The sequence below is a fragment of the Dendrobates tinctorius genome, unplaced genomic scaffold, assembly GCF_039654945.1.
Source record: "Dendrobates tinctorius isolate UK_male_01 unplaced genomic scaffold, ASM3965494v1 ptg000196l, whole genome shotgun sequence".
Lineage (NCBI taxonomy): Eukaryota > Metazoa > Chordata > Amphibia > Anura > Dendrobatidae > Dendrobates > Dendrobates tinctorius.
In genome coordinates, this window is record NW_027361863.1 from 2,516,312 (window position 1) to 2,533,321 (window position 17,010).

The 17,010-nt window shown below is 42.7% G+C and overlaps 1 protein-coding gene across 6 annotated transcripts in view; it reads left to right on the forward strand.

The window, feature by feature from the left end:
- The window catches only part of DNMBP (dynamin binding protein), a 120,181-nt gene that overhangs the window by 62,179 nt on the left and 40,992 nt on the right, over window positions 1-17,010 (forward strand). The window contains exon 1 of one of the 6 annotated variants that reach the window (XM_073552793.1): window positions 8,328-9,999. The exons of the other annotated variants lie outside the window; for them this stretch is intronic. Within the exon in view, the coding sequence (XP_073408894.1) occupies window positions 8,529-9,999 (1,471 nt within the window). The 5' untranslated portion in view covers window positions 8,328-8,528. Of the gene's footprint in view, window positions 1-8,327; window positions 10,000-17,010 lie in introns of those variants that run through there. 6 annotated transcript variants of the gene reach the window in all.

Sequence of the window (17,010 nt, forward strand, 5' to 3'; positions counted from 1 at the left end):
AAGATCTGGAACCAATTGGGTGCGTGTCTTCTTTTCTTTGTGCAATTACGATTGTGGGGAAGTTTAGAAAAGCATGGAGGCCTCCTTCCAGAAACAGCCATCCCTCTGTGTGCAATATTCAGCTAAATGGGGCTGAGCTGCAATACCAGACACTGCCTATGAGCACGTGTGGCGCTGTTCCTGATGGTAAGGAGCCATGTTGTTTACTAATCTCCCCTTTAAAGTGAAGCTTCACCTTCAGGAGCACACTGTTCCCCTGCTCTTTGGTGTTTCTTTTTACCAGGGGGTGTTGCTTTCCTGATTGACAGTCTAGTCCAGCGGCATTGTTGAACCTCTTCTCCGATCTGTGTGCTTTGTCCCTCAGCATCCGAGGGGATGATGAGGAGGAGGAGTTTTTTGGGACCAGCAATCTGGACAGCCTCTGAACAACACTACCAAGTTTTTAGTTATAAAGTTTGCAAGTGCGGCGCTCCTTGCCTAGGAGACCGGCCACTGCTGGCAGACTGCAGAGGTAGCCAGTGATCAAGGCAATGAACAGGAAACTATAGAATTTAAAATTTACGATTACCGTGTTTTTAAACCCCTAACCATGATGGTTGGATTTATCCGTGTAATTTGTGCTAATCTGAATAATTATTGGCCATATCTACTGTTTTGTTTTTTTTTTTGTTTTTTTTATGTCACTTTGCTGCCATTGCATGGAGACACTTTTAGGTGCAGTAGGTAGCTGCCCACTACGCCAGTGTGAGGGGGCGCAAATTATGGATTTCAAAAACTGTGCAAAGGTGATGTTGCGCCTGACCTAGAAACAACTAAAAGAAGAATTGAATGTCTTTGTAAAGCTAACTGAATGTTGTGTGTGAGTGGTTGATCATGATGTAGATGCCGGGTACAACCAGTGATTCCCCCTTAGGGGGAGGTAATATAATCGAAAATGTAGTATGTATGTATAGACCGGGTGCCCTACTAGGGCGGGGGTGGAAGGAAATGAGGGGTATGTAAAATGATAAATGCAGGTGCTAGGGATCTCTGTAAGGGGGTTACATAGAGTACTTTATAACCAAAAGTTATGATGCTCCAGACTAAACATTTTGATATGTTGTAGCCAGTATTTGGTAGTTTTTTTTTTTTGTTTTTTTTTTATCATAAAGGTTTTTATTGAGTTTTCAGAAAAAATACAAACTTCTGGTAGTTTTGATCAATGGGGGTCCAAGTTCTGAGACGCTGCCAATCAAAGGAAGGGGTGGAAACCCGTAGGCGGACGCAATGGAAAGTCTCGGCTCCGTATAGCGATTCGCTTGCACTTACTGATGAGCTGGGCGATTCTGCCCCGTCCTTGGAGGTTCTCAAGACCCAGACCCAAACTGATCAAAACTAGTAAAGAGTGGCTCCAAAAGTGATCCTAAACACACACAGGACTTGTTTATTAATTGGAGCATTCATGATAGTTTTACAGTTTTTGTAGCATATACACTTCAGTAATGATACATACTGAGAAAAAGTAGGAAAATTAATTCCATATTTTTTTTTTTTTAACTGTACGGTCTTCCAAGCCTCATATACAGGGCACTGGGGTATTGCACATATATCATTGTCCGTTTCTTCATTAGTCCAGTAATTAGTACAACGTTCAGGTCCTTATATTTTCCTTTGTTCTGGTGTCCTGGGAGAATTGTAGAATGGTGGTTGCATAGTAATTGGGAGTCCTAGCAGGGTAAATGTTATGTATTTGTCTTTACAATGTGTCTCTGGTGAATACCCGCAGAATCTACAGAAATTCCTATTTTGGGGCTTATTTGCATTGACCCAACACGTTCAAGGTTCATTTTATGGGATTTTCTGAGACAGTCGAGAGCGACGGATTAGACTTCAGACCCCCAGCGCAGCCTGGACAGCTCCGTAATGCAGAATTTTGCTGCCGGACAGGCGTCATTGGGGGCGCTACTTACAGAGCTGTGCGCTATGGCAGGATGCCTCTGGGGTCCAGTGGAGAAAACCACAGCTTCACTGCACGGAAAATAATAAAGTAGCCAAAAATGTACATGTAAAATCAGAGCCGTAGGGAGGTACAGTAAAGAAACTATTAAATAGAGCTATATGGTGGCTGCGTACAAGAAGACGTACAGTCACATGCCCGGATATACAGGTGGCAATAGGCATTGAGAATCGGCTAAGTAGAGAGAGCTATTTTACCCCATGAGACATGGGGTCCAAATTACCATCCAACTTTGAAAGAGCAGAGAGACGCGTTTTGCACATTTTTTTGCAGTTCAGCCCCAACCTTATCCTCACCCTATATTGTCCTTTTTTGTTTGCACCCACACAAAAATAGTGCTCATTAAAGCCCCTTACTGTGCCCACTTAGTTTGATACCCTTTTTAAGGTCCTCGATTAGTATGATGCCCACAAGATGCCTCACCGTACAGTATGATGCCTCAAAGATAATTCTGATGCCCCACCATAGCCCTGCACAATAATCCCTGACACAAGCATTATTTAACCCCAAGTGCCTCCCACAGAGTATGATGCCCCCAGGGGAGCGACCATAGGGTTCCCCGCTCCAATCCACCATTATAGTCAACAGTATAAAAGCACATATACAGTTTACAGCGGGACATGACACCAACCTCCATTGAGAGATCCCCCAATCTCGGACTGCCCCTCTGGATCTGGGAGATTTAGGGGACATTGTACCATGCGTGTGCACATCTGTATAGAGCGGCACGGAAATATGCAAGTCTCCACTTCCGCGGGCAACTCTGTTTTGCCCATTTAGTATCTTTTAAATCTTGCATAGATTTGTTATTCCCTAAAACAATGCGATCCCCCTATTGGGGTACTCGGATACCCCATTACTTCCCTACTGCTTTCCTTTCATAGTTTAGCTCCAGTGAATAATCAGAGCAGTATTAATCAGGTTTGATTATAGAATTGTTATTTAAGAATTTTTAAAAAAATATATTCTTCAAACATCTAAAGAAAAGAGAATATTGCCATCATCATTTATGATGATTTCCTCTTTAAACCATGCCCTTTAAATAAAAGGGTCCCCCGACGATAAGCTGATCGCAGTGCACATTGCATCCACATCAGTCGTGTGTATCTCATGGAACACAATGATAAAAATGTCACTCCCTGATCCTTCACCAGAACGGCATGCGACATTGCATGGTATGGATGGCTGCCCTGGATGACATGGACAGCACATTGCCTGCCAATGGCGGCACGGACGTGTGACATAATCGGGCTGTTGGTTCCCATCAGGAACATGACTGGTGGTAAAGGCGCGCAGATGTTCTGACACAGCTACCGTCCTGACACTGCAGGTTCGGGCTCGCCTGCCTCCCTCGCCGTCTGTTGGTCATGAGCAGTAGAAGACAGGTTGTATCTTGAACAGTTATATTTGCTGTATAGTGTGGATCTGAGCTGTAAGCAGGGCAGGTTTGGCAGAAAATGTTAGCGCCATTCAGCAGGGTTTAATTATTGTTTTAGTCCACACTGCCTTATAGTGCCAAGATAGTACTGCCATATACATACCATATAAAAGATAGAGCCAAGCTAATACTGCTGTGTACAGCCATACCGCTGACAATGATGCCAAATGCAGCCCACATAATACTGCCATTTAGAGCCAAGACAATGCTGTCATATACAACCCACATAATACCACCATATAGAGCCAAGATGGTGCTGCCATGTACAGCCCACATAATATAGCCATATAGAGCCAAGACAGTGCTGTCATGTACAACCCACATAATACAGCCATATAGAGCCAAGAAGGTCCTGCCATGTACAGCCTACATAATACTGCAATATAGAGCCAAGACAGTGCTGTCATGTACAGCTCACATAATACCGCCATATAGAGCCAAGACAGTACTGCCATGTACAGCCCACATAATAGTGCCATATACAGCCCACATAATACCGCCATATAGAGCCAAGACAGTACTGCCATGTACAGCCCACATAATACTGCCATATACAGCCCACATAATACCACCATATAGAGCCAAGACAGTACTGCCATGTACAGCCCACATAATCCTGCCATATACAGCCCACATAATACCGCCATATAGAGCCAAGATGGTGCTCTCATGTACAACCCACATAATACTGCCATCTAGAGCCAAGACAGTACTGCCATGTACAGCCCACATAATAGTGCCATATACAGCCCACATAATACCGCCATATAGAGCCAAGACAGTACTGCCATGTACAGCCCACATAATAGTGCCATATACAGCCCACATAATACCGCCATATAGAGCCAAGACAGTACTGCCATGTACAGCCCACATAATACTGCCATATACAGCCCACATAATACCACCATATAGAGCCAAGACAGTACTGCCATGTACAGCCCACATAATCCTGCCATATACAGCCCACATAATACCGCCATATAGAGCCAAGATGGTGCTCTCATGTACAACCCACATAATACTGCCATCTAGAGCCAAGACAGTACTGCCATGTACAGCCCACATAATAGTGCCATATACAGCCCACATAATACCGCCATATAGAGCCAAGACAGTACTGCCATGTACAGCCCACATAATAGTGCCATATACAGCCCACATAATACCACCATATAGAGCCAAGACAGTACTGCCATGTACAGCCCACATAATACTGCCATATACAGCCCACATAATACCGCCATATAGAGCCAAGATGGTGCTCTCATGTACAACCCACATAATACTGCCATCTAGAGCCAAGACAGTACTGCCATGTACAGCCCACATAATAGTGCCATATACAGCCCACATAATACCGCCATATAGAGCCAAGACAGTACTGCCATGTACAGCCCACATAATACTGCCATATACAGCCCACATAATACCACCATATAGAGCCAAGACAGTACTGCCATGTACAGCCCACATAATACTGCCATATACAGCCCACATAATACCGCCATATAGAGCCAAGATGGTGCTCTCATGTACAACCCACATAAGACTGCCATCTAGAGCCAAGACAGTACTGCCATGTACAGCCCACATAATAGTGCCATATACAGCCCACATAATACCGCCATATAGAGCCAAGACAGTACTGCCATGTACAGCCCACATAATACTGCCATATACAGCCCACATAATACTGCCATATAGAGCCAAGACAGTACTGCCATGTACAGCCCACATAATACTGCCATATACAGCCCACATAATACCACCATATAGAGCCAAGACAGTACTGCCATGTACAGCCCACATAATCCTGCCATATACAGCCCACATAATACCGCCATATAGAGCCAAGATGGTGCTCTCATGTACAACCCACATAATACTGCCATCTAGAGCCAAGACAGTACTGCCATGTACAGCCCACATAATAGTGCCATATACAGCCCACATAATACCGCCATATAGAGCCAAGACAGTACTGCCATGTACAGCCCACATAATAGTGCCATATACAGCCCACATAATACCGCCATATAGAGCCAAGACAGTACTGCCATGTACAGCCCACATAATACTGCCATATACAGCCCACATAATACCACCATATAGAGCCAAGACAGTACTGCCATGTACAGCCCACATAATACTGCCATATACAGCCCACATAATACCGCCATATAGAGCCAAGATGGTGCTCTCATGTACAACCCACATAAGACTGCCATCTAGAGCCAAGACAGTACTGCCATGTACAGCCCACATAATAGTGCCATATACAGCCCACATAATACCGCCATATAGAGCCAAGACAGTACTGCCATGTACAGCCCACATAATACTGCCATATACAGCCCACATAATACCGCCATATAGAGCCAAGACGGTCCTGCCATGTACAGCCCACATAATACTGCCATATAGAGCCAAGACAGTACTGCCATATACAGCCCACATAATACCGCCATATAGAGCCAAGATGGTGCTCTCATGTACAACCCACATAAGACTGCCATCTAGAGCCAAGACAGTACTGCCATGTACAGCCCACATAATAGTGCCATATACAGCCCACATAATACCGCCATATAGAGCCAAGACAGTACTGCCATGTACAGCCCACATAATACTGCCATATACAGCCCACATAATACTGCCATATAGAGCCAAGACAGTACTGCCATGTACAGCCCACATAATACTGCCATATACAGCCCACATAATACCACCATATAGAGCCAAGACAGTACTGCCATGTACAGCCCACATAATCCTGCCATATACAGCCCACATAATACCGCCATATAGAGCCAAGATGGTGCTCTCATGTACAACCCACATAATACTGCCATCTAGAGCCAAGACAGTACTGCCATGTACAGCCCACATAATAGTGCCATATACAGCCCACATAATACCGCCATATAGAGCCAAGACAGTACTGCCATGTACAGCCCACATAATAGTGCCATATACAGCCCACATAATACCGCCATATAGAGCCAAGACAGTACTGCCATGTACAGCCCACATAATACTGCCATATACAGCCCACATAATACCACCATATAGAGCCAAGACAGTACTGCCATGTACAGCCCACATAATACTGCCATATACAGCCCACATAATACCGCCATATAGAGCCAAGATGGTGCTCTCATGTACAACCCACATAAGACTGCCATCTAGAGCCAAGACAGTACTGCCATGTACAGCCCACATAATAGTGCCATATACAGCCCACATAATACCGCCATATAGAGCCAAGACAGTACTGCCATGTACAGCCCACATAATACTGCCATATACAGCCCACATAATACCGCCATATAGAGCCAAGACGGTCCTGCCATGTACAGCCCACATAATACTGCCATATAGAGCCAAGACAGTACTGCCATATACAGCCCACATAATACCGCCATATAGAGCCAAGACAGTACTGCCATGTACAGCCCACATAATACTGCCATATACAGCCCACATAATACCACCATATAGAGCCAAGACAGTACTGCCATGTACAGCCCACATAATACTGCCATATACAGCCCACATAATACCGCCATATAGAGCCAAGATGGTGCTCTCATGTACAACCCACATAATACTGCCATCTAGAGCCAAGACAATGCTGCCATGTACAGCCTACATAATACCGCCATATAGAGCCAAGACGGTCCTGCCATGTACAGCCCACATAATACTGTCAGAGCCAAGATGGTGCTGCCATGTACTGCCCACATAATACCGCCATATAGAGCCAAGACGATGCTGCCAAATGCAGCCCACATAATACTGCCATTTAGAGCCAAGACAATGCTGCCATATACAACCCACATAATACCACCATATAGAGCCAAGAACGTCCTGCCATACACAACCCACACAATACCGCCATATAGAGCCAAGATGGTGCTGCCATGTACAGCCGACATGATACAGCCATATAGAGCCAAGACAGTGCTGTCATGTACAGCTCACATAATACCGCCATATAGAGCCAAGACAGTGCTGTCATGTACAGCTCACATAATACCACCATGTAGTGCACATCCCCCATCCTGAGTCACACTAATTATTCCAGTAGAGTGGACCCTGCCTTTCACTGAAACCCCCATATCTATGGCAGCACAATGGTATCGGTGTGGAGGACTATTCGGAGCCTCTCTCCAACAATCAACCCCTAATCCTTCCAGGGTGAGAAGACAATGATTTTTCATTCTGACCTAAATCTTTGTGACTACGCTGCCAAATTTCAGTCACTTTTCTCAGCCAGACTGTTTCTGTGGGGGGGGGGGGGGGGGGTAATGGCTGTCAGCGGTATTATTTCCTGTATCTCTAAAATAATGGCTTTTATAGCTACTTTACCAGTTTTCTTTTGGCTTATTTTTGTTACTTTTGATTATCACCTTTTTTTTATTTGTTTTTATACATACCCCTGATTATTACTTTTGTTGTTGTTTTGCTGTTATCTAGTTTCAGCCACTGATTTGTTTTACAAATCTAGCTAAAATTTTACTTGTTTGCAAACTTTTATTGTTTTTTTTTTTTTTTTTTTATTTGATTACTTTTGTGTTTTGCTGTTTAAGTATCGCATTGCTGAGTAGTCTCAGGTCCTACATACCAGAGTTGCTTTTTTTTTTTTGCCTCTCGTTTTACATAACAATCCAGTTTTGCTGCTTGGGAATACCAAGCCCTCGTATGTAAATAGGGCACGACTCTACCCAATGAAACTCAAGGACTCATCAAGAGCTTCTGGTCATATGACGCTAGTTACTAATTAATTCTGGAATCAGGTGGGAGAGGTAGTCCTGGCTTGTGGATTGGCTGCTGGAGAGTAAAAAAAAAAAAAAAAAGAGGGTTTGGGTTTCAGTGAGGAGCAGAAGGGAGTGTCTGCAGGTATGCTGAAAGCTCTTGAGATACAACTTTTCCTGGCCGGAGAGTAGACCGTTCAATGGAGACTTCTTTTCCACATTGTGAATCGGGCATTCATACATTCTTACATTGGCTGAAGTGTATACAATGGACTTGTCATAGTTGGGTGCCAGCTCAAGGCTGGTAGAAGAAAAGAAGACATTTCGAAGGATGTGTGCCTTGCAGCATGAAGAATACCGCACATCAAGGACACGGTCTACAGTAGTTCCTGGGAGAGACCTACAAGTGCCAAGCTGGGAGTATGAAGACTGCCAGAACTCAGGGAGACGTAGACTACCTGAGGAGGACAAGTTATACCTGGAGCAGCGGTATGCAGAAGAACATAGGACTTTGCCCATGAGGAAAGAACAATATTATTACGAAAGCCGAGCCAACGAAAAAGTGCCCAAGGACTATAGAGAGCTTGACGATTACTACTACAGAAGATCCCAAGAGGAGTATTATGACAGTAGGACAAACATGGACAGATATTATGATACTATGGAGAACATTAGAACTAGTCCTGTTAAATATAGGCATGATGGCAGGCTATATGGAGACAAGCGCCCCCGTCATGATGGCTACAATGACAATAGATATTCCTATCAAGACCCCAGAGAACTAGATTCTCGACATATGAGAAAACATGACACTTATTGTTCTGATGATCTCGAAAACGATGATCGATATTATCGCGACGTTCACCAGAGAAAAGTAGACCGGATTTATGAGAAGGAAGCGAGACATAAGCCCTTGGAGAAAAGGTACTCCGACCAAGATGTTCGTGATTATAGAACTGACCCTTATGTGGAACGGAAAAAGACAGATTATGAACAAAGGGATTTTAGAAGGGTAAAGGACCATTATTCAAGAGGTGAGAATGTTTGTTCTTCTCGGTATCCTGAAGTTTCAAGTAGCAGATGTAGACCCTCCGAGAAGGACTCTGTGGATTACAAAGGAGATAAAACAGAACCTGGACCAAAAGGAAATAAGAAGACCAATACACGGCGTTATGATTTCTTACCTTTGGATCTTGATTCGATTGATGTAGCTAAAGATGAGTGGTTGGTAGACCGAGATGTTAAGGAGCGAAATTATGACCGAAGTCGATCTTTAGATTTTGAGGCTGAGCCTACTACCTCATGTAAACGCATGGCTTATGATTTTGAGTACAATCCTCCAGAAGAAATTGATCTGTATCTTAATAGTGATGATCTACAGGAAGAGTACCTGGACAGAGATGCAGTGGATGACCGTCATCAAGATTACTATGGGTATAAAAATACTACTAAACAGCCAAAACTTAAAAGAGACCAATATGGAAGTTCTTGGGAAGATCAGAAGACGATTGATTTAGCTGATGGTCCTTATTACAGACCAGAGAGGAGTGATGTTTATCACGAATTTGATGATTTTGAGGATGAGAAATCAAGAAACGTGTCTACTAGGAATGTGGATTCCTCCAACAACCATGGAGTTGAAAATACAGCTTGGAAACCTCAAAGTAGCAATCAGCCAACTCACAGAAAAGCCGAATTGGAGTCATGTACAGATTCTATGAAACGGAATAGCATTTATAGAAGGACGGCCCCAAGCAGTCTACGGAATTCCGAATTTGTCCAAAACCGGAGGAGAAAGCAAGGTATTTTTTTTTTTTTTGTTTTGAAATGGGAAAGTTAATATAGCTTGTAGAGTCCCTGTCTCACAGCACAGGGCCTGGACTTCTCCTTCAGTACATAGGTGTACAGCCTCCGTGTACTGCTTCACAGGTCTCATATGTGCATGGAAATATTCTTCCTTAGGGTATGTTCTCAGTTTGTTTTTTTCACATGGAGTTTGGAAGTGGATCTGCTTTAAAATATACCATAAACTGTGAGCTTATCCTAAGAAGAAGCATATGGGCGTACAGAAGAGGGTTCTTGCACCTCTATGGCCTCAGTGCAAAACTGAGCCACAAATTGTCCAAGTGCATGAAAAAGCACTGAAAAACACAGATTATATTTACCAACGTGATTAACCTTTAGAAGTGGACTATGTTTGTGTTGCCTGTTACTTTTCCAAGTCATGTTATGTGCTAAGCTGGTGGCATGTAGTATTTCAGGTTTAGTTTGGTAGGTGTGGGGAGATACTGTTAATGTTTCTGTGCAGTTAGCAGCAATGATCCGCCACTTGCAGTTGTAGTTTGTGTTTGTAGCCATTGAGGATCTTTGTCTTGTCTCTATCAATGAACAGTCCCTTGTAAATCTGTAAATTGAAGTCCTTGAGTTGTCATCTTCATATTATTTTGTGTTTCTAATGAACCCTTTTTAGATGGGGTGATTCAGGTGCCCATTACTGTGCCTAAAATTAGGGTAACAGTGGTTAGCCCATCAAGCCAGTGCAACCCTGCTAATAGTCTAGATTCCAGAAAGACCTTAAATTCCACATTAGCTTAGATATAGTAGGTTCATATGCTGATCACGAGTTAGGAAAAGATCTGAGAAACCCAACTTTTCCCAGAATCAGACATAATAAGGTATATTTGTAAGGTTTTCTTTTTTTTATAGTGATGAAGAATAAGCACAAATGTATTTGTATATGTGTTTTTCATAGGAAATCACTGTGTACATGCAATGAAAAAATTGTCGCTGTCTAATTGTGCATGTTTCTTCAGAGGTATTCTACGTTTTGTTCTTGAAACAAAATGTGTTGATGGAAGCAAATTTGTGTTGTCTCTGCTCCCTGCCTCCAACTCCAAAATTAATCAGTTTCCCTTGAATTCACCTCTCATCCCTTCCTCCCCCTCGCCTGACATACTTTCACCGACTCCTCCTCTCCATCTCCAACTTTCTTTGTAATGGCAGGGCAGAGATGTCAGGTTGCATCATGCACTGTTTGCCAAAGGGACAATGCAGTGGACTGATTGTAGCACAGACTATCACAGTCCTAATGAGGAAAATGGAGCCGAAAATTACTTTGTAACTTTTAGATGAAATCATTTCCTTTACTAAAGTTAGCAAACTTCATTCCACATTTAATTTGGCATTTTAATGCATTGGGGGGGATTTTGTTGCAGAAAATGCTGTTCTTTTTAAAAGCTGCCTAATGTGTATGGCCAGTCTAAGGGTATGTTCACACTCTGCATATGCAGTGCAGATTTTCCGCAGCAAATTCTGCATGTTTTATTTCCCTATGTTTTGGTAAAATTGGCAATGAATTCCAAACCAAAAATTGACACATTGCAGATTTTAGGCTAAATTCACGTGTTGCATATTTGGTGCAAATTTTATCCCAGCCAATCTGCAGCATAATCTTCATTTGTTACATGTGGATTTTGTAGCGGATTTGGTGCAGAGTTCACCCTTTACATTTCAAAAGGGTAAAATCTGTCCTGAATCCGCACAAATAACTGGCATGCTGCGGATATAAAAATCTGCACCGCAGGTCAATTTCCTCAAGGAGAATCTCTTCAGTGTGCAGCTGTTTAGCGGTGCTACAGTGTGAAATTCTGCATGAAAAATAAGCAACGTGTGAACTTGTCATTACAGTCAGGATCGCTTCTAAATTTTTGCTTTGAAATTTTCAGCCATGTGTAAGGCTAGTTTCACATTAGCGTTTTTTAGCGCTGCGCTTCGTGCGCAATAGAATCGCATGCAAAAAACGCATCATACGTTTTGCATGCGTTTTGCTTTTTTTTATGCACATGCGTTTTTTTGAGACAGGTCGGACGGACCAAAAATGCAACAGGTTGCGTCCGGCGCGCCTAGGCGCACACTACAAAAAACCGCCTGCGCACAAAAACGCATACGAATGCGTGCATATGCTAGACCATGCGCCCCCATGTTAAAAATAGTGGCGCAGGATGCATGCGCATGGACGTGCACGAAGTGCAGCGCTAAAAAATGCTAGTGTGAAACCAGCCTAAATCAGGTTTGATGAAGCCTGATCTACGGTACTTATTTGGTGACGCACACAAAAATTTGCATCAAACGTTCATCATATTTATTAAAACTAGCCGTACCCCCTGGTCAGTTCACCCCAAAACTGGATTGTTTCTGCATCTCCTGTATACAACTGGACACACTTGTTATAAAATCAATTTGCTGTGATCAGTTAGTCACACAAGCTCCAAAAAAAATGTGTAGACCTGCACTCCTCTCTCTGTAGTTTGCCCCATTTTTTCTATAACTCAACACAGTGCTGAAGTTTTACAAATTATCTCCCTTTCATGGGACTGTGCCAAGTGCCTGTGCAAACAATGAAGGAGACGTGGCCCATTCATTGAGCCAATCGGTGGGGATGCCAGGAGTCCGAGAATTAAAAAGGCGTATTACCGGCTCCAAGATCCTATCCCAATATGTAGTAGGTATAATAATAATATAAGCAAATTCCTCCAATTAGAAATCTAGTATAGTTCTTCTGATTCACCATGTCACTTACCCCATGTGTAGGGCATTGCAGTAGCTTAGGTATCCATGGTGACAGTTACTTAGCTAGTGGTCGAAACCATGGATACCTAAGCTACTGCAATGCCCTATACATGGGGTAAGTGACATGGTGAATCAGAAGAACTATACTACATTTCTAATTCTGAGCTATTTTGCTATTATTATTATTACTCTTACTACTAGGATCTTGGAGATGGGAATAACCCTTTTAATGATCAAAAAAATGATGGCCTTTGCGAAGGATAGGTCTCCTATAGCAAAGTATTAAACATCTTTTTCTGTAACCTTTACACTAAATTCTGGGCAGGAAGTTTTGAAACCTTCTTATTTATGATTGTTGTTCTTCTACATAGCACTGACTCCATACCGGCCAGTTTCTCCTCACCATAAATGTTTGCTAATTAGTCTCTGAGCAAAAAAAAAAAAAAAGGCCGCTCTTTTACGAGAATGTAATCCTTAAGACTCTTTATTTCAGGCTGTAATTATGGAATTATGTGCAGAAATATGGCACTCGCCTGTCTATTGTGTCCTCATAAGACACAGTGTGAATATCACCAGAATATGATCGTTGGCAGGGCTGTGGAGTCGGAGTCGGAGTCGTGGAGTCGGAGTCGGTGCTCATTTTGGTGGAGTCGGAGTTGGAGTCGGTATAAAATGGTCCGACTCCTAAAATATATAATAAATTGGGTACAGTAATTCAATGCTGGATGTGCTGAATATTTTTTCATAGGAGTTTGGGAAAGTTATGAAATGTCCTATAAATGGTTGTTATATTCCTGATCTAAGGCTACATTCACACACAGCGTTTTTCCTGTGTTTTTTGAGGATACGTTTTTCAGCTGCAAAAGTTGATCATCTTTTTAAAAAACTGCATCACCTGAAAGGTTTTTGAGCTCATAGATAATGTTTTCAATAGCAAAAGCAGATTAGAAATCTGCTCTATCTATCCATTTATCCATATCTGTCTATCCATATCGTATCTGTACCAAAAAGAATGAAAACCGGGTAGTACACCAATATATATTCTGTTCTATCTAAATATCTTGATTATTGGATCATAAAAATGATTAAATGTCTGAGGTTCACATTGTACTACAATAAATTTTTCACTTAAATATAAGCAATATGTGTGGGAGTCGGAGCTGGAGTCTGAGTCGGTGTAAGGGAAATTGAGGAGTCGGAGTCGCAGGTTTGGCTTACCGACTCCACAGCCCTGATCGTTGGGAAACGCTCCCATAATTCCATAAGACGTTTCATTCCGTGTTTAATAAACACATGATGGGTAATTATAGGAGACTATTAAACAATTCCCCAATTGTGCTATAGTTACTATTTCATTAATAGACCACACGAGATTTCTTTTGGCTTTGTCGTTTTTGGGTAATATTCCAGAAATGTGCACGTTGCCATTTACGATTTACTACTTGTGAAAAATTCTTCTTTTTTTTTTTTTTTTTTTTTTTTAAAGAAAACTGACTTTATAATATTTATTACAGAAGTAATATGAGAATATGACGCTGTATTATTCCTAGTGCGGAGCTTGGGGAGTTAGAACCAGATGTTGGCACTCAATGGACCCCAAAGTCAGAATTTCTGTCCCATCAGACCCAGATTGGGCATGACGCAATAAATAAGTTGTTTCCCCTGCGTGTTCCTTTTTAAAGGGTTTTTTCCAACAATCTACAAGATAAGTGACTGATTGCTGGGACCGTCGCCGCTCGTGAGAAATCGTGTAACCTCCTCTTGAATGCAGTTGTGGTCATGCTGACTTGTCAACCCTCCAGTCAATGTCTATGGAACGGACAAGCGCTGTTCTTTGTGGTCCCCATTATGGGGCATTTTGAAGGTGCTGATTTTGGCCGATATATAATGATGAGGACAGAACGGTCATCAGTACAATAGTTCTGTTCCCATACAGCAGTGGTCCCAACTTTTCTTGACCTATGAGCCACATTTGGTTATTACAGATGGCTGCGAGCTACATCAGAGCCCCCTGTGAGTAGTGACTCCCAAATCCCCCTATTACCGGTATGACATCTAACGCTTCCTCCATAGAAAACTCCCTGAGACTCTGTGCTGCCTTGCCTTGTTGGTGGACTTGCCAGGGCCCATGTCCAAACCTCGCTCCCTGGAAAAGAACTGCAATTATGCTGTAAAAAAAAAACAAAAAAAAACCTGCCAAATAGACAAGTTGCATGGTCACGTATGACTAGCGTTAAAACGTATGCCACTTGCATCGCGTGTGACTTACAACCGGCCAACTTAGAGGGGTTGTCCACCTTTTGTGTCCAACTTTTTTTTTTTTTTAATTTATGTATTTGGGACATAAATCTGCTGAGAAGCGCTCAGAAGAAGACAAATAAGGGTTACAAAGTCTTCTGTTAGACCATCAGAACAAGCTCACAGCCAGCAAAAGGCAACACAGAGGCAATAGAAGGCAACATTTTTAATGAAAACCAATTGGGGGGGAAAAAAAAAAAGTCCCCAAACCCTTTAAGCGCACATTCTCTAACTATAATGGACATCAGCATTGACTTGCCATGATTATTTGTTCACTGTCCATCCTCGAGCCTGATCCTCTTTATTCGTTTCCATAGGTAGCAAAGTTCCAATAAGTCCACGTCTCCACCTTCTAAGTCCAAGACTTCTTGCCCTCAGGGCCGTCTGCGGTGAAATACAGGACTGTTCTACTCACATTCACGGATTTATAAATTCCTTCTTTGGGAGAGTAACCTGTAGTTATCACATACTTTCTGCTGTCTAATAAACCTCATTGACCTGGAATGAGGGACGGTACTGGTGAGACCAGTTCAGGTTAAGACGTTTCCATGAGTTGTTCGTAACGTCAGGTTCAAGTACTACTAATTACATCACAATAGTAATTGTTCACACATTGCTATTAAAAAATAAATCAAAATACAGTGTTTTTTCACAATTTTCTACACCGTGTTGTTTTGAGACCATGGAAAAAGTTCCCTAGTTTTCAGAACTAACCAGATATTTACAGATGGTGGGCAACCTTGCTAGGGGCTATTGGTCTCCCATAGTCTCCAGGTTCCAGGACCAACTGCAATCCCTGCACCCACTATAGTAACGTAACTTCTCCCCTATTGATAGGGTCCTCCAATTCTTTCCTGGCAGATGATGTTGGGGTGTGACAAGGATCGGGGGGGGGTTGAATTCGGCCCATTGTTTTGTTCTCCTAGCAGATGTGTCACCGCCACCACTGGTGTCTGGCTGTGGATTGTTCCACTCACCCCATTAAAATCACACCAACACTTGACTGGGATTTATTTTATATACTGAAATCGTGATGAAAGAGTTGACGAAGCATTCAGCTGACTACTCTCTAGAAGATCCCATACATACTACATGAAAGTCTGCTGAACCCTGTGATCTTGGTGGGACTGGCCAACTATACGATAGCGGCCAACTGGGCAGTTGGAATTTCAATGCCCAATCCTTTTGCTTTACGGGTCAATAAGGCACTATCAGGGAAGTCCAGCATCGGTCTTCTTTCTCCATAGAAAGCAACCTTATTTGTTGCTGAAAGACATCTATGAAAGATCCATCACCTTCTTCGTGAAGTGACCTCACCATCTGCATGCCCCTTATCTTTCATACTAAGACAACTTCAGGGAGTGACAAGGTTTATGGAGTGAGCTGTACTCCTGTTATCACCTTTCTAATGGGAGAGTTCTTCACATTTCTTGATTATTCATTTCTGGATACTTGTCTTCCTCCATTTCTAGGCTGAGTATCCCATGCATGTCTGAGGATATCTGTGCATGTGTATGGGACAGTCAGGAGAAATGGCTGCCCGACAGTTGCCTAATATTTATGGCCTTCAATACTTCATTTTCAACATCTCTAGTTTTCTTAAATCTTTCATTGACTTTATTCATCTTGTTACTTGTTTGTTCTTTTCAGTTTTCCTTTTCAACTCCTCCAAATCTAATCTATATCGCTAGGATCTAAGTCAAGGATCCACTTCTGCTCTTTGCCTGTGCACAATGTTCTTGAGTTTATCCCCAATGCCAAATAACAAAAAATATCACCTTGGATGCCAACCCACCACCCATGTACAGAAAGGGTTGCGTCCAGGGGGTTTAGCAAACAAGACTTGACCCCCGTTGTATCTGCATTATAAGGCACCGTCCGTGTGAGGTCCATCTGACAGCCACGGTAACTTACGCTGGGTAGATCCCGGGAGCAAAGATGTCAAT